Source organism: Cupressus sempervirens, chromosome 5 (genome assembly GCF_028749045.1).
Source record: "Cupressus sempervirens isolate cs-2001-9-10 chromosome 5, ASM2874904v1, whole genome shotgun sequence".
Classification (NCBI taxonomy): domain Eukaryota; kingdom Viridiplantae; phylum Streptophyta; class Pinopsida; order Cupressales; family Cupressaceae; genus Cupressus; species Cupressus sempervirens.
In genome coordinates this window covers 498,042,564-498,062,430 of record NC_143122.1, presented here as the reverse complement: position 1 = coordinate 498,062,430, position 19,867 = coordinate 498,042,564, and the positions used below count along the sequence as shown (strand labels likewise).

Sequence of the window (19,867 nt, the reverse complement as noted above, 5' to 3'; positions counted from 1 at the left end):
TTTCCAAAAACTTGTTTTTCCTTTATTACATGTGAAAGCATTATCATTTTTCACATTCCATTTCCATGTCATTACATCTCACATCTCATCCGACAAATGCGATTACATGTTTTTCACTTCATTCGTCATCCGCATGTACATGTTACCCTCCACCCGCATATACACGTAAAGTGTACCTTTCATTCGCACTAAAATCTCATTTCACCTTCCACTTTCTGTTACATGTTGGATTTACATATACACATGTTTAATTCAATAAAGCCTTGAAAACTTTAAGTCACTTTTGAAATCAACAACTTCCACTTTGCACCCACTCCCATGCGTATCACTTTTGTACATTTTCATTCCATTCCATTTCATTTCATTTTCCATATTTGCATTTCCATATCATTTCATTCCATTTCACTTTTCATATATGCTTTCTCTTCGAAAGTCACTCCTTTTCGAATCTTCACTGTTGCTCATGAATTCACTTGAATGGAGATTTCTTCTGATGATGTATTTGTGTTTTGAGATTTTTGTGTTGTAGTACAAGCACAAGAAATGTCCTCACCATCTAAATCCAAAGACAAGATGAAATATCAATTTGACAAAGAATTGGCTCATGTAGTTCCTTATTCAGTAACATCTGTCTTGGACATGAAGATTGGTCACGTAGATGTAGTTGATTTTGTACAAAGGATTGAAGCTCTAGCTACACATGAGATGAAATGTATTAAAAGAAGCAACATCCATTTGGTATCTACATTTCCCATAGTGGCCATACAACCTAATTTTGTCTACAGATGTGCTCGGCGGTTTACTCCTAAGACAAGGAATATCAAAGACGTTGACGACAAGGATTAGCTTTGATCTTGAAGTTATTGAACAAATCTTCAAAGTTCCTTGTAAATCAGAATGTGCTGATTTGACTAAAGGATCATCATTGGCCTATTGGAATGAGCAAAAGGATAGTTATCAAAAAGTATGTCAACCTTTATTAGTTAGACAAGAAGAGAAACAATTTTTCCAGATGGCCAAAGACTCTTCATCGGTCAAAATTTAAACAAGAATACAAGGATCTCATCATCCTTCTCAGCAGAATTTGTGGTCTTAAGGATTCTTCTGATTTTGAGCCATGGATGTACAAATTTATGTTTCAAATTATAGAGAACAAAGAACACATCTTTTGGGGAGAGCTTATCAGTACTGCGCTCTATCAGCAGATATGCAATGTAGGAACATCAGTACCTTTTTACATGAATTTTTATCTAGTTTACATTGCTTCTGCCATGGAGTCTTTTTCAGGTCTTTCCACCAAAGATGATCATCTTCAAGTACCTGTTTGGGATACTATGACTAAATCACTTTGGTTAACAGTAAATACCATTACAGAAGAGTCCAAGATGCCTTCTTTGGACATTACAGGTGTCTGTTCGACAAACAATTGTGTATCAAAAGAGTATCTGATGTAGCATGGGAAAAGTTAAACCAGTATGGCTGCATTTTTCTTTAATTTTCCGCTTTCACATACTTGAGAGTTGGGTATTTCAAAGGAGAGCCATATACCTTACCTAGGTATGCTACAGATCGAATCATTCTAATGGAGTTAGCTAGACAACTCATGGACGTGCAGAGTGATCAGCATGCGTCACATAGGCCCAGATTTGGCATCACCTCAGCAAGGCCTTTATCTATTGGCAATTATTCAATTGTTTCTATGCCTGAAGCGAATATATGGAAGTAGAGTTGCAATTGCTTACATTGAAGAGATTCAAAGCTAGATTTGATTTTGATTATCGAGAGATGAACTCTCCGATAAAAAGGGCCTACACTCATGTTCATTGCATTGAAGATATTTGGATTGACATGAGAACAGAACTTGACATTATGAAGATGGATTATTGCAGGTTAACCTTGCAACAAATAATCGATCTTAATATGTTGGAAATCCCTCCAGATTTCCAAGTTGAAGATGATAGCAACATCCTTGATCCAGAATTTCATCAAGCCGGTTTTGATAAAATGTACCCTTTTCCTATTGAATGGCAACAAAAGGAAAGTACATCTATTGTGGACAGTTTTCAATCCATCTTAGCAAACACTAACACGTGGTTGAAAAGTAGAGGCCTAAAAAGAGTAAATACTAAAATGGGTCTGGATTGTGGTAGTTTTGGTCCTCCTAGCAAGAAGTCACAACTGAAAATTATAGGGAAAGATGGTGCCTCATCTTGGAATATCAAGAGTACTCTCAAATTCAAATTAAAGGGCGGAAAATGAACTAAATTGTCTCAAGTTACTGAACCAATTCAAGAATCAATGACAGAATCAGAAGAAGAATTGGAAACAGAATCCAAGAAAGAAGATTCAGATGGAGAAGGAGAAATTAGGATCACATCTCCTCCAAAGCCTACACGAGCTTGCATGTTCTCTCCACATGAAGAGCCCTTTTTGCATGAGGTTGATGATGATGTAGATTCATTTTCTACTGTTTTCACTCACTCCATTCTAGTGTCGGAAGTTAACACCATGGCTCTTCTAATTTCACCTGCTGCTCCTCGTGTTCCTGCATATGATCAATATGAACACTTAGCAAATGTGTTTGAAGATTTTTCGACTCTTACTAGTGGTCAAGTTTTCCAACTTGATACATCTTTGATAGGATTTGAACTTTTCATGATAGAATCTTCTCAACATGTTCCTATGTCTTGAGTGGTACAGACTGAATCATGCTCAGTCACTATAGATATACAATTTGGATCAATGCTGATGGTCTGTACTATGCCTACTTCTACGGATGAAAGTTTCAGCTTGCCTGCATGGTTGAGGAGAATAACAACAAAGAGAAGGAAGGTGGTTGTTCCTCCTGACAATCTTCCTATGAAGAAGACTAAATCTAAATCTTTGAAAGATAAGATCGTTTCTAGAATTTTGGTTGATTCCGACAAAACCAAATATGTTGAGGTTGCTGAGCTCTTAGTAAAACCTGTTGAAGAGCTTACCCGTTCTGACTACAAGTTTACTAAGGTTGAAGTTGGAAGGAAAACCCATTTGAGTTATTTACAAGATGCTCAAGGTGCATTGACAAATGTATCAAAAAGCAATCATGAGCTTTGGGAAAAGAAGAATTAGTTGAAACATGAAATTGCTGGTTTGAATGAGGTCATCCAAAAGCAATCTTCTCAAAATATTATTGTTACATCACAAACATCTAAAGAGAGAAGGTTGATTGAAGCTGCTAAGTCTTGGATACAAGAAATCATTATTGAAGGAGTTCAAGTGATCACAGAAACACTTGCAGTTCTAAGGCGTGTCAAAGAGATGAACAAAATGGAACTAAGCTTAATTTCTTCTTTGACTCAAGAAGAAGACAACTTGAAGGAAATCCTTGAGGATTGGGATGAAATGATAAAATTTGATCTGAATGTTATGGTCTCATTTGACGTTCTTCCGTCATGTGAAATGTTCTTCAGATTTCAAGGACTCATTGGTTACAAGGAAGAGACATTAAGAAAGTTGATCACAAAATTGCAAGTGGCTCTTGAAGATTGTCAAGCAATTGAAACAAGTCTTACTTGTGATTTGCAGCAATTGGGATGTTGTGTTACTAATAATCTTGGTAATCTTTTGGCAGCAGAGAGAGTGAATTCAGAATATACAATCAGGATCAATGCTGATGTAGATTCCGAAGATTTTGGTTCGCACACAATGAACAAGTTTGTTTTGTACAAATCCTTGACAAAACACTTGATAGATAATACAACAACAAATTCCAAAGTTGTGCAATCAGTATATGAAAATGCAGTGAGAATTGAAGCCATATCAAAGACTATGGAGATTGCTGATCTTCCCACAGTGTGTTAGGTCATTGTGAAATTCAAGGCATTAGGAAGCAATCTTTAAGATTGTTTTATAGTTTCTATTTTATAGTTATTTAGAATGCATTACATAAAAAAGTGTAATTGCATGTAATGCAAATTGCATGTATGCAAAAGATGTAATGCGAGTTACATGTGCAGTTGCATGTAACCGTTTAGTTTCTGTAGTTAGACTTGGTCAAAGTTGGTTGAGTTGCTCCCACTTTTTCCTCCCCATTTTTTTCAACTTCTTTGCCTATATAAAGGATTGCCCCCTCATTGTAAAATCATCATTTATCTTTTGTGCAAGAGAACTCTGGAGAAATTGTGCCAGTATAACTTTGTTTGTGTAAGCACTATTTTGAGAGAGTGAATACAAAGGAGCATTTGAGACTTAAATTTGATTAAGATTGTTATTTGAGTGAATTGTAAGCTTTGTCAATGATTCATCCAAGTTGTCTTTGATTCATATTGTCTTGTGTTATTGGTAATTGTTCTAGTGAATTGAATTGAAAAGAGTTAAGAAACAATTGAAGCCAAAGCTTGGACTAGGAGCAATTATGAAAGTGTATAGCTAGAAGCTTTGTTTGTAGCTTATATTTTTCTTCTTAATTTGTAAAATAGTTAAGTTATTCTTATTTTTAGGAGTCTTTGTGCCGTAATTGTAAAGTTTTTCCATATAGAAGTACAACCGAGCTGAGAGCTAAACTGGTACATTTTCAGCTAGCCTTTGAGTTAGTGGAAGTTTATCGGTATCACTGTTTCCAGCTCTTGATAGAAGTGTAGTTAGAGATTTACCTTGCCCATTATTCACTATACGAGTAAGTGGATTTTTTCTTGAAAGTTAAGGAGAAAGGATATTAGTAACACCTTGTTTACAAAATCTTTCGACTTCTTGCTTACCTTGAGTTGATCTAAGGAATGGTGAGAAGTGGGAGCCTTCCCTTTAAGGTAGGAGAGACTCTGTCTCACACATTGTGGCTGGTCATCCTATTTTGCGACTGGATTTTTACCCAAAATTGTCCGTTGCAAAATATCCACCCAACAGTTATGTTTTAAAGTTGTGCACTTCTTTTTGACTTGATTCATCATTTCCCATGACTGGGCACCAAAAGTGACAGTCCTTTGTATAAGCATGCTTGCGAAGCCTTGATGTGCCCATTATATCTATTTTTTGGTCAAAATTGTGTCACCTAGTGCATTGACACACTTCAATGACATGTATGCATTATTTCCTTGTTCTAGACCACTTGTTTCTTCTCTACCTCATGCAATTTTTGATTTTTTTGATGCTTGATGTGGTCAAAACCTCTTTTGATTGATTGCTATGAAGACGTTGATTCTAAACAAGAAGAACAACACTTAATAACTCCAAGGATTTGACCTGAAAGATGACGTAATACAAATGAGTTTTATATTGGTACAAAAGTGATGAAAATAGCACAACTTGTAGAACTTCAGTTTATCTGAAGCTGTCCTAAAAAATAATTATAATGTGCTCATTTAAATGATTAAAAACTATTTTGAAGCACAAGAAACAACATATCAATTGTTTGAATGAAATGTTCTATGCTCAACCCACTTTAGGATACCAGAAACTGCAATTTTCCTTAATGGTTTTAGAATAGTGATTGAGGTTGAGTATGTCTTTCAAAATACAGATTGAAACTTGATTCTTTTGTGCTTGCTAGAAACATCTCTTGATTTAATTCTCAACAATAATTAATTTATCTCAATGTGGAACTCTGGAGTTTCGTGGAACCTGTGTTAAGATGTTCATATTTCTACACTGTAGATTAGCAACCATCATTGGTGCCATTCATACCTTACCTACAAACAAAGAAGGAATAACTACCCAATTATAGCTTTGAATAGATTACAACTAACGAATTTTGCAAATATGAAGGAAAAAGATTCTCTAAATTAGTGGTGATATTGATATGAAATAAATGCATTAATCTAAATAGGCAAAGCTTAGTTTATAACAACATGAATAGCTTCCTGCAAGAAATAGCTACAATAAATTTACTACTACATTTTCACAGTAGAGACCCACCTAACCACATTAAGAGTGACTGTCAACTAAAGTCTTGCAGCTTATTGTTACTTCACTCAGGAGGGCTTGTGAATTGTTTGAGGAGACAAGCTACTCACCATTTGACACGGGCCAATTCCGTGGCAAGCATTTGTTGCCTTTGACAAGTAAACACTACAAATGCATAAAAAAGACATAATTGCAATTACTACTTGTCCCTAAATATAGATCTTGGAATAGTATGCAATTTTTAGAATATTTTTGTGGATATGCAAAGCAAAAGTGAAATATTGTAATGCTGATCATCCATTTTAATTTCCAAAATAAAATACTTATTTATAAATGCTGAACATAAAATATGAAACTGAAATCTTACACTGTGCTGATAATTTATGATAATATTGAGATCATGTTATTTATTTTAAATAGTAAAATGGAATGCAAAATATAAACCCAGACCATATGCACAGTTTTTGGTCAAGAATAATGGTTCTTTAACATTTTGTTCAAAACTTAATTCAGTTAGTGATTTTAGCAAATGACAGATTGAAATGATAATATGCCACTATAATGTCCCCTATTTTTAGCAGTTGGCAGGTCGTCAGTGAGATCAGTCCATCACTGTGATCCTTGTGGTTTGGCAGGATGTTTAGAGGGTCCATGGTGATTGACTTACTATTTTTAGTAAGTCAGTGATGGCAGTTTCCATTTCTGGTGGGCACCGAGGTGCTATATTCAGTTGGTGATGATATTGGTACTTTGAGTGGTTGTATATATTGAGTTTAAGTTTTATGAATTGCTTTTGGGTGCCGAGTGGGGGTATTAATCATTAGTTCACATGGAATATAATCCCGTTGCTTTTAAGTCAAAGGTGTGTTGAAGAAGCCTTTTAAGTGAAAAATGTCTTCATGAAGCTTTCAGCTTGGGAGTTTTATTATGAATTCAAAATTATTTAATTGAAAGCTTCTAATTGAAAAGTATACTAATGAAGGCTGTTTAGTGAAAAATGTGTAAGAGAAACTACTTGCTTTTGGTGTCTTAGAGAAGTCATCTTTATTTATTATAAAAGCAATGCTTTTTGAGAAAGGAAGTAATTCTATTGCTTATGTTATTTGATAACTTTGTGTTTGGAGAAGAGATTGAAACAAGGGTTTTAACATTGTTGGAGAATTGTGAATTCTTCACCATTTGAACACTTTGAATCTATGAAACACTAAGTAAATTGTACTGTATCTGTTGAGTATTGGTTTGAGATTTTTTTGGGATTGAATGGCATTGTTGTATACCATTTAATCAATTATTAGACCGTGTCTTGGAGAGGAATTGCAATGAGTTTCATAGCATTGACTCTGCTGCAGCGCTTCTGCAAATTTTGATGCCATTTTGAGGAGTTTTCTCAAGGTAGCAATCTGATTTCCGGTCTGCAATTCAATTTGGGGTTTGAAGACTTATTTGTGCCAAGAAATAATTATTGCAAATCAATAGGAGTATGGTTGACTACGAGCAGGGATCATAGTTTTACAAGTACAATCTCCGTGTGATGCATTTGGAGTGCATTTTGAGGGTCTCTGATCTTAATTGCAGAGGCTGTGTTGAAGTAATACAGGCTGGGAAAAATAATTTGGAGCCATGTTTCACATAGGGAAGGCGGCAACTAAAGTAAGTGTAACATACAAATTTTTCTTAACCAAATTATACAATCTCAAATTAACTAATTTCACAAGTAACTGAATTCATTGCACATGACTTTGATTTATACCATCTAATTATAACTGAAAGAAACTCTTTAAAAAAAAAAATCTAACTTACATATTTACGAGAAACAAAAGAGATATTTAAGTATTGCTAACATTTTAACTACTCCTAAATATTCAACTGAAAATAAAGTAACGGCTAATTATAACAATTGAAAAGCTTATTAACATAAAGTAAATGTTTTGAAATGAAAATAACCATCTATTCATTTAGGGGTTAAAAGTGAAAGAAACATACAGTATAAATGATAGGATTTCTTTAACTCGTTGTACAAGCCTTGGCATTGGTAAGAGGAGAAGCATTGACATAGGTTTAACCTCCCAACCGCGGACCATTACTTATCTCCACATATTCTAATTTAATAAAATGACCCTCCCTACCTTGGGATCGGGCTTGGGATGTTCATAAGCCCAGCCATCAGAGTAATCAGGTGGGTTGAAGTCCCAATAGTTATTCTCCAAAATAATTAAAGCGTATGGACAATCAACAAAGATCACATGTTCGGCGCATTTGCCTAAATTCTACCCTGGCCAAGGATTTCAAATTGGGTCCACAAATCCGATCTCCACCACTCGACTTGACAACTTTTTACATAACTGGAACATGCATGAGCTATTATAGTATTTTTTAGCATATTATATATTGATTTGATTTCTTTCTTATCTGTGCAAACTCTCTACACCTCCTCACCTTTTCAGGCCATCATGTCGGTGATTCGTAGGTGCTCACGAGCTCGTATCCATAGATTTTGCTTTACACCTCTTCACCTAAAAATGCATCATTGCTGGTGAATTCCTCGGTGTTTGGTTACTTGATTTGAATTCCATTTCTATGTGATATAAAAGAATATATTATACTCCGAGCTGAGATTTTTATCTACACATGATTGATATGCTTTCATGATTAAGTATCCGTATTCTAAAATCTATATATATTCTTCCCTGAAATCTGGTCTGAAAATAAGTAGATATCAATATTATGAATTTGATGCAACATGGCACAAAGATACAATTCACGCAATATGGAAATGAATGAAAGATTACAAGTCTCTGTATTATTATCAGTTTCCGGATACTTTATGATTTCCGACAAGCTTATCATTACAAAGAAAAAAAGAAGAAGGCATACACTGGTTCAACGACAATCTTACTTGACACTTTGATTTTTGTTTGAGTAGCTTTGAAATCGATAGTTTGGCTCCACTATTGGTTTGGATTCCCACGACAAGAAACGTGAAGGAGAAAACAAACAATAAACTCAGTTGAAAACTATTCATAGTCGGATTAAACCGCAGATGGAACTATTCTCAGATTCTTGAGATACACCGACAACAATGAGTAAGAATAAAGGTGTCTTGAGATACAATTATAAGACTCTATAATATAGAGAGGAGCTTGACTCTACGACTTCCTTCAATTACAAGAATCCATTCGATGGCCATTCAAATCGATTAAAGAGAAAGAAAAGGAGGGAAGAAAAGAAAGAAAAATAAGAAGTTAAAGAGTTATTACTATTTTATTATTATATATTTTTATCTACGTTCATGTGTACATATTGATAAGGTGGCATCATTAGATTATAATTTATAATGTATTGGTGTCATCTTATTTTTATATACATATGTTCGTATGAGAATGTATAATAATAATTAAATAATAATAATTTTTTTTGATAATTCTTTGAAGGTAAGAATTTTTGTTTATTTTATATTATTTATTATAATGTTCCTTTATAGCTCATGTGGTTCCACCATGTAACATGTTGTCAAATCCTAGTAACTTTGCCAAGGTAGTCTTAGGTCAAATCTGTCGATTCTGATGATTGGACCATTCGACCATCCCCTTGCAGTGACCCTATTTAGCAATGCTTCCCCTCTCTCTTCAATCTTCTTCTTGTAATCATTCAAACAACATTCTCGCCAAGACATTAATTCAAGATTTATAAATTGTTAATTCAAAATCATTTAGTGACCTTCAGAGATTTGATCAACGTCAGAATAACTAACTCTTTTCACATGTTTATGAAAATATCTCATTATCACTTATATTTCAACTAATTCATTTCACATGATTGGAAAGAAATAAATTGATACAATGGCTATAATTAACTAACTCGCTTTCACATGATCAGGAAGAAATAAATTTATACAATGGCTATAATTAACTAACTCACTTTCACATGATCAGGAAGAAATAAATTTATACAACGGCTATAATCAGTTTAAAATTTAGGGCAAAATTTGGGATGTAATAGTAAGTAGGATGAAGAGAGCTTCTTGTTGTACCAGGCCCCCCAGTAGTTAGCATAATTGCAGATGATGTAGAACAGGTCATTGAGAGTCTTGATGTGACGGTAGTGGATTGTCAAGAGAGTTTTATTCCAGTTCCTAACACTACGCCCACTTCTTCATAGGGATTGGACAATATATCATCTGCTTTGGAGATGAGCTCTCATGGGGATTTGTTTCCTTGTATTAGAAGAAAATTTACAACTTCATCTCATAAAATTGATAGTAATAGACAATTAGTAGTAGGTTGATGCTTCTTCACAAAATTTCTACTGCACAAAGTCATTTATGGAGTATCTTCTTTAGAGTCCAGAATCGCAAGATGGACCATACAAAGCTTCTAAGGGTACTCTCATCTGGGGTTCTTGTGGTATTCGACATGTGGTGGGAAAAAATATGCAGGATCGAGCTTGACTAGTTATTTCTTTGGTGTCAAAGATTGGAGCCATCTCTTGATTCCTGGTTTGGTACTGATGAGCCTCTGATAGAGATTGGAGTATTTTACCATAATTACACAGTGAGGAGTGGTCATCATTTCTCTTTTGACCAGTAGGTAGAGAACTTGGTTTTGTGCCGGTGTGGGTTGGTTCCAGTTTTCAGGGGGGGCACTTGCAGGGTCAACATGTCCATGGTGGTTTTGCAAAGGATGGATACTTGAGTTCTAGTATAGTTTTTTTTGGGAGTTCTTGTCCCTGTTGCATAGATGGGCTTCATCCCTAGAGCATATTGGTAGGGTGTACAAGGATATTTGATCAATTAGTTGATATGGGTTATCCATTCTTTCTGGTTGTGGATATATACTAGTTACATCTCTATTGGGATCTAGGTGGAGATAGGCTTAGCATTGTGGATTAGTTGAGTCACCATTGTTGGCATGCATACAGTATGTTCCGGATAGCTTTGTGGATAGAGTTATTATTATAGAAGTTTGTAGATGATGCCAGGGACATTACACACACTTTCCCTTGGGATTCAGGTGGATCTTTATGTTCCTTTGGTCCTGATGATTGCTTGACGACAAGTAATCTCGAGGAGGGAGAACTATAATGTCCCCTAATTTTAGCAGTTGGCAGGTAGTCATCAAGGTCAGTCCATCACTATGATCCTCATAGTCTGGCAGGATGTTTAGAGGGTCCATGCTAACTGACTTACTATTTTTAGTAATTCAGTGATGGTAGTTTCCATTTTTGGCAGGCACCTAGGCGCTATATTTAGTGGGTGATGATATTGGCACTCTCAATGGTATATAATGAGTTTAAGTTATATAATTTTCTTTTTGGTGTCTGTCGGGGGTATTAATCATTATTTCACATGGAATATAATCCTAAGTCTTAAAAGCAGTGCATTTAAATGAAAGGTGTATTGAAGAAGCCTTTTAAGTGAAAAGTGTCTTTATGGAGCTTTTAGCTTGGGAGTTATTTATTATTAATTCAGAATTATTAAATGAAAGCTTCTAATTGAAAAGTGTTTTAAGGAAGGCTCTTTTAGCTACTCGCTTTTGGTGTCTTGAAGAAGTCATCTTTATTTATTATAAAAGCAATGCTTTGTGAGAAAGGAAGTTATTCTATTGCTTATGTTATTTGATAACTTCGTGTTTGGAGAAGAGATTGAAACAAGGGGTTTAACATTGTTGGAGAATTGTGAATTCTTCACCTTTGCAGCGCTTGCAGTTTGTGAGACACTAGGTGAATTGTGCTTTGTTTGTTGAGTATTGTTCTGGGATTTCTCTGAGTATTGAATGGTGCTGTTGTATAATTTTCATTTAATTATCTGACTGTGTCTTGGAGAGGAATCGAATGAGTTTCATAGCATTGAATCTGCTGCAAGGCTTCTGCAAATTTGGATGCCATTTTGAGGAGTTTTCACAAGGCAGCAATCTGATTTCTGCAGTGCAAATTCGAACTGGGGTTTGAAGACTTATTTGTGCCAATAACTAATTATCATGGCTGCAAATCAATAGGAGTATGGACAGCTATGAGTAGGTATCATTGTATGGACAGCTATGAGTAGGTATCATTGTTCTGCAATTACAGTCTGCGTGTGATGCATTTGTACTGCAATTTGAGGGTCTGTGATCCTAATTGCAGAAGCTGCACTGAAGTAATACAGACTGCGGACAATAATTTGGAGCAGCGTTTCACATAGGGAAGGCTGCAACCAAAGTTTTGTAGGCTGCATCTGACATAACAGGGGCTGCAAGTTGCACTAAAGACAATTTCTCAATTCTTCAGCAGTAAAGATCCAACATTGACAATCAGCAGTCCAGGTTCTCTTATTGAATAAGTTTATGCATTTAGCTTGGCATTTGTAAATCGAATTTAGCAAAAAAGTTGGAATTTGAATCATAATCGTTTACTTTGCATTTTAAAGCATTGTTATTTATATATTCTGAAATTTGCAAAAATCAAATATCTCAAAACACAAGAAAATATAAAACTTTCAAAGGAAAAGATTTATTCTTTAGCATGGTTAGGAGTGAGATAGCAGGGCTCCTTACAGCCACAACACGTTTAAAATCTTATGAATAATTTGTAACAGCAAAAGTTACAAATGTTGTACACAGTGGAAATAAAAATGGTAATTACTCCTGAATGAAAGCATTTCTAGACAGTAATAAATAAACCTTTTGAGAATATAGCAAATTAGATGTGAAACAAGGCTTAGAGACAACAATAATTTTCCAGCAAATCAGAAGTACAGATCATGAGGCATGAATGAGCTGTTCGAATGCTCGAAATGTACTCGTGTAAATTAAACCTCCTTCAATGTAAACAATGCTTGTGAACCTTCTAAATTCTGCAACAATGATGAAAGAGAACTTTGAATAATTGTAAAATCAGCAAGTTTTCTATAGCAGCTCTCTAGCAGAAACCCGTAAACTTGAAACCCAGAACAAAAATGCCGATTCGATGATGTGTGATAATTTGCTTGCAAATATGAATCCAAGAAGGTTTTCCTCGTGGAAATTGCCAGCCAAGGTTGTTTTTGTCTCTGAGAGCTTAAGTTCAAAATTTGAATGTGAGCCCTGACTTCCTTTTCCTCTACGCCTTTGGGCCCTCTGTATTATATAAGTCTCCCCCCCATTAGTTAAAAGTATTATAAATTACATCCAAAACCCTTGTTCAAATTTCTATTTGGATGTTACACAGGGCCCACAAATAATATCCTTTTAAAAAATGAAAAGATTAGGCCCACTATAGATATAATTAATTTGGAACTTTTATTTCCTTAACAATATAATTGGGAAAAGGGGATAGGCTAGAGATCCTTGAGCTTATTTGAGCTTCTGATTAAAGGGATTGTAGAGGAGAAATTTCTACAAACTTTGAAGTTTCAACTTTGTACTGTGTATTTTTAAATTCTTTTCAGCATTAGCAGTCAAAATTTTATTGATTTCTTATATAAATGCAGAGATTCCAGTTCCATATTTTTTCCCACATCCATTCACAGTAATGTAGGGTTTCTTGACATTTTGGTTTACAACTTTATATGAATTATCAAAACGACCCTTTTTTATCTTTTCAATGCTAGGATCGCAATGATTGAGTTTTTTTTTTTGTTTTTTAACATCCAAATGACATTAGGAAGTGGAAACTATGGTGGAAGGAGCACTTATTGGAAGCATGACACACAAGGATTGATTGCAGGATCAGTCATTTGAAACTGTTGGGTTGAAGATTAGTGGAGCCAATGATTGGCTCGTATAGCAATGTGCATGGATCTTTTTCTGTAGTATTCATCTGTGCCAAATTGTTTAGCCAAAAGTTTAAAGGGAGATGAATGCAACTCTAGCTTTGCTTTGGCATGAAAGGTTAGAAGGAAGGTTACAGACAATCATTTCATCAATAATGAATCGCAATATGGTGCAACAATTAGGGGAAGATATAGGGACAAATATTATATGCTCTAGTTGTTATCCATTGATTCCCAATTTAACCGCTTCATCGAGCTTCCATCATATGTAGAGATTTATGTGACACATAACAAACTTGGTCCATAGCCTTTGCTTGAATGTAAAAGTAGGAAGACAGATTGACATGAGTAAGAAAACATAGCTTGTGTGAGTTTTTTCGATTAAAACTCATTGTCCAATATGACAAGAAGCCCATGTTGGGAAAACCGGACACCACCTTCAATCTTGTAGGGAAATGAGACACGTTTCCTCGTCTATATGACTTATGTGGGTTGTTAATCCAGAAGGCAACGATAAATACAAAGTTAATTGTGGAAGAGTAGAAGAAATCTTTGCACAAGGATGGGTGTAACATATTATTGGATGGGTAAACAGATGGAAATAACCATGCATTCATTGGCTTTCAAGTTGATTTAGGTGGTTAGATGGTGTTCTTGAAGTCCATTGATACTTCAAAGACAGTTAAGAATGCAGAAAATTTGAGCCTAATGTTTGAAGAGGCTGTAGTAAAGGTTGGTATAAAAAGTGGTTCAAATGGTGATAGATAATGCAATAATGTATGTGTCTTTAGAGAAACTCCTTGAGCATATCCATAGGTACCCATCACTTTTTTATGCCTCTTGCACTATGATTGCCTTTATGTCATCTTGGACAACAGAGATAAATCTCTTTAGCTTATATCTGTGGTGGAAGATGCTAGAAAGATCCACAAAATATTGATATACACCCTTAGATGCTCAGCTGGATGAGAAAACACACTAATGAGGAGGAGCTTGTGCTAGTGGGTATCATAAGGTTTGAAGCTCACTTCATCACCTTGCAAATAATTCAAATTTTGATAATATTGTTATATTCATATGACTTTTTATATCTTGGAGTCCATTTTACATAAATTTTAACAAGAGATCTTTTTACTCTGACATAGGAAGTTATCAAATGTTTATTATTGTTCCTTCATATCTATCTTGTGCCTTGAGATATTGATAGTTTAGTTTAGTCAATGGAGAAGTGTGAAGTTGAGAAGTCAAGATTTGGAGCAAAAACTTTGTCCAAGTATCATGAAATAGAAAAACAACTTTTGGGATGTGCTTTGTGAGGCATGCAAATGGACTAACTTTTGAAAAGTATCTCTAACCCCAAAAGCACATGCTGCTCTAGTTCAAGCCACAAAAATTAAGTGACAAAGGACTCAAGCTTTCTTTTGCTTGGCTAACCATCCTCACAAAAGAGTGATTGTCAAAATGTTTTTGCTTGTCCAACCCTCCTATAAATAATTCTTTTCCAAAAATTACTTAGCTAACCATCCTCAAAAAATGCTTTTCAAAAAATTAACTATGTATTAAAAGTGGTTCCAACCCCAAAAGTTCATGCTTTAAGTGCTTCTTGCATTTGTAATACCCCTCTATTAATAAGATTTTTATATTAAATCATAATAGTTAGAATAAACATCTGATTAATCCATTCATATAATAGAAATCATAAGAGACAATATCTAAATAAGGAATTAGGATAGCTATAATTATAATAAGTACTTAAATAATTGATTAAAACATATTTGATTATTACTAATAATATAATTGTTTAATTACTATTATGAATGTCATATATTTGTATACATATAAACATATTATTAGAACATAGAATATAATCATTTGACAAAAGAACTATTAATTTGAGAACAATAATATAAATAACTAATTAAATCATAATCAATTATATTGACATCATAGTTAAAATAATAAAATAATTACTAAAATATTTTTAGAGACAATACCAATAATCTCATAAAGTAAACAATTACTTATTATCATACATAAATTATAGTACACCATCCTTGATAAATCAAATAGCATAAATAACTAAAGCAGTTACAAAATTGCTAACAACACAATATAAAATATGAATTACATCTGTAACGTTATCGAATGGGTCATGACCCTTTTACAAGGAACAAAGCACATATTTATATGCACACCGGGATCCATAAAGCATTTAAAAAAACACATAATAAGAGGATTGGAAAGAAAAAGCAAGAAGTCTTATAACTTCTTGTAATCCCATTAACGTGCAAGTAAATAAGGAAGGGATATCTTATATAGAAAGAGAATATGTTTTTAAGAACATGTTAAAAGCCTTATATCTTGGGAAGATATGAAAAAAGATGAAAAGTCCAAAATAGATGGAAGTCATTAATATCATAAAGGTATTGGGATGTTTATTCCCGTTTAAATGTTTATGTTCTATATATATATATATGGTATTATATATAACATATTTCATATGAGATTGGTAAAATATAAATTGTGCCATAATAAAGGATAATACTTTAATAATAGCGTGCTAATTTATTATGGATATTTTACACGGTAAATAAAGACTAGTATATATATAATTAATTTTATAAATATATGGGCTAATATTATATATATTTGATATGTTTATTTAAGAAATTCTAAATTATAAAAAGACATTAAAATTATAAAAATTCAATTTTTTACTCTGTACTGAAGTATCTTAATATAGGGAATTTGTGGAAGGTAACGGCAAAGTAATTTTGGGCACATGGTAGATTATCCCAATACTAGGGTTAGGCCTTGAGGGACGTTGCATGTAGTTTGTTCATGCGATCTTGGCATAGTAAATCTATCATTCGAGAATGACCTTAGTATTAGAGAAAGTAATGGAATTTTTGCATAAGAAATAAAATAAATAAATTCAATTGATTATAATGTGTTTAATGATTCCATTACTCAATATCCCTAATTGGCAATTATTATGATAATAGGTCAGTTGAATAAAAAGGGAGCATTACACTATTTTCTAAGGTCTAGAAGTGCAAGCCTTGAGCATATTTGCTAAAAAGGTGCTCCTTCAATTTTAAAAGAGCTTAGTAGGTAAAAGTTACCCTTCAAGCTAACAAGTTAGCTTAGCTGATCAAACATGTACTTTTGGTCACTTAATTGAAAAGAGCAAGGGTCAGAGGAACCCAACTTCAAATTAAACTTAGTTACCTAGGTTCATTGTTTTGCCCCTAGAATTGTGCTTGGGTTCAAACTAGTTTGAAATACTAGTCTAGTTTGGTCTAGGTTTGAATAGGGTTCGATTTTCTTGGGGCTGGTTTGAACCCACAGTCCAGGAATTCGAACCCGAGCGAATTTCAATTGCGTAGATCGAATTTGGTGCGAACCTAGCCGAATTTCTGGTGATGAACTATTTTCAAGGCATTTTTAATAACAAGTTTGATATTGTTTTGAGTTCCGCAGCCCTAAAAAAGTGAATTTAAATAAGTTATTTTGGCTTCTAACATCATTTGTGGTGTGCAAATATGTGATTTTGTGAGTAGATAGGTGATTGAGCAAAAGTAAGTTTGTGCAAGGTGGAGTTGGAAGATTGGATTGTTAGCTATATTGAACTTGCTTTTATGATTTATGGATTATGATTTAATTTTCATGTTTTGAATTTTTGATGTTGAATTTAAAAAACAAAATATATGACGGTATAATCTTGATTCATGATGCTATGATTACAACTTACATGTTTAAAGTTTATGCCTACGGCGTTTTTTATGTTTAAATGATTAAATCATATGATTTTATGATACTCTATGCTTCTAGGCTTCATATATATATATATATTTAATATTTACATTTTTTTGTACGAACAAACCCAAAACCCTTTCCAAAATTTTGCCATACCGACGAACCAGTAACTAAAAGTTAAACTGAAAGTGCCCCTTAAGTGAAAAAAGTTGTTTACTGAGCTAGAAAGTGAGTTTTTTGTCACTTAGGTGGAAAGTGTAAGGGCTAGAACAGGTTGACTTCAACATAACAAATAGTTATTTTTGAAGTAAAAAGGGTGGCTTAAGAAGTCAAACAGTGTATATTTGGCCACTTGAATTCTTTTCAATAAATTGCTTCGCTAACTATCCTCAAAAGAGTGCTTTTCAAAAAATTGAATAAGTATCAAAAGTGGTCACAATCTCAAAAGTGCATGCAGTGATTATGCCATTTTCAAAGCCTAGAAGTGCGTACCTTAGGCATATTTTCTAAGAAAGTGCTCCTTTAATTGTAAAAAGTGGTTTAGCGAGTTAGAAAGTGAGCTTTTGATTACTTAAGTGGAAAGTGGAAGGGGAGCAGGTCAACCTCAAAATAAACATAAAGTTATCATTGACATGAAGATAGGGGCTTAAGAAGTCAAAAAGTGTACACTTGGTCACTTGAGTGGAAAGTGGAGGGCCAAGCCAACTTCAAATCAGACTACAATATTTAAAAGTGAAAAAAATCTAAAGTTACAAGGTTGGAGAGAACACTTCTCATTGCAAAGCATCCAGTTATGAGAGATACACACTTGTCAACATGGCCTCCTAAACTGGGAAAAAGGATGCCGTTTTTCAGACCTTCAAGGTTTGAAAAACATTCTTTAGTTCTGCTGGTAATGAAATTATTTAGCATAAGAGAATAATAAAAGAGAAAATAAGATAAAAATACTTGATTGATGAGCCACTTCAATGGGACCATAATTTGTAATGTATTGCTGAATGATTACTTTCAACCTCCTATTTATAAATACTTGACTGAATGAGCCACTCTAAGGGTCCCACCTCCCAAAATTGTACAACAAGAGCATAACATACAATGTGTGCTGAACACCCACTTACAAGCTCCTATTTACATACACCACTGGGCAATATTAAGCTCCTAATCATTGTGAGTGGAACCTAACTTACAATAATATACATAAGGAGTGATTACATTGAGGATGATGTGAGCCATAGTTGGTCATCACATATTTGAATACATTTATTGGGTTAAGGGTGCAGCATAAAACTTGTCTCATATTTCCATGGTCAAACCTGTATTTACTTCCTTTCAATCAGGTTTAAAATAATCTATATTTTCTTCATCTTAGACATGCTGCATGCTATTGCTTCAAATTCCGCCTTTAAGGTTTCGTGATAATTTCATTCAGTTTGTTGCTTTGAATCCACTTTTTTTTTAATTCCTACCAAATTTGATATATTCTCACACTTTGGAGGTAGATCATCATGGAGACAAGAAATCCAATTGATCTTTAATGACCACTCTTTATAATGAAGATCTTTGGTAATATGGAGATTTTTCTTTTCTAATGGTTAATGCTATGATATAAAAGTTCGGTGAAATAGGAATTTCAAGAATAATGTTTAGCTTCCATGGCCATATACTTTCTCAAGTAGTCTGTCAGTCTTTACAGAGGTTGAGTTCCATTCACACGTTGATCTTCCCTACATCTTTAGTTCATTGATGTTTAATTGAAAGCTTTGGTTTTCTCATGATTACTTTTGAATGATACTGCATTGCTAGATAAGAAAAGAATCATATTTAAAACTAATCACAATCATCTGGAAAAAATGTGTATTATTTTTTATTTGCATAGCAGATTCATGAGGCCAGCCGTGTTGTTGTTTTTAATATATTTCCTCAGTAGCACATGTTCCAAGTTAGAGGTCCAACTTTCTGCTATAAAATGCCAGAACTGAGTGTTTAGTTCAAAATAGGTCATTTGATGGCAGGCATTGACAAAGTTTCTGATACAGGGTCTACTGCAAAGTGAGAGAGAGGGAGATCGTGGCGACAAAGTAGGCTTTTATGGAAGGTGCATGCTGCATGCTAAATATACCTCAAGTCATGCAGACAAAGTCAAATCCGGATATAATCTGCAAATAAACACTCACTCAGAAAGTGACCAAGGAATCTGTGCTCGCACGAAGGTGATGGTTGTATTTTCATTTCTCAATTGAGATGCATGGTTGTACATTTTTGGGTCAGAAAAACATGGTTTTGACTTTTTTTGAATAGGGTTATAAGGGGCGTAAAAACTGGGAGGAAGCCAGGGCTGAGCTTCAAAGGCATTCTGATACAGAGAACACAAGAGTAGTAACTCAGGAACAAATAAACGCTTGGCTTCATATCAATGGCCGTAAATCATGCACAAGGGGATTTATCAAACCTCCAAATACAGATGTCAGATCTGATTACAGAGTATGTGTTGTGTTCTCACTT

The 19,867-nt window shown here is 34.2% G+C and overlaps 1 protein-coding gene across 1 annotated transcript in view; it reads left to right on the top strand.

Moving 5' to 3' along the window:
* The window catches only part of LOC149556900 (uncharacterized), a 166,874-nt gene that overhangs the window by 105,422 nt on the left and 41,585 nt on the right, over window positions 1-19,867 (top strand). Inside the window, exons 13-14 of the mRNA XM_089831531.1 lie at window positions 19,402-19,575; window positions 19,664-19,846. Of these exons, the coding sequence (XP_089687657.1) occupies window positions 19,402-19,575; window positions 19,664-19,846 (357 nt within the window). The remainder of the gene's footprint in view (window positions 1-19,401; window positions 19,576-19,663; window positions 19,847-19,867) is intronic.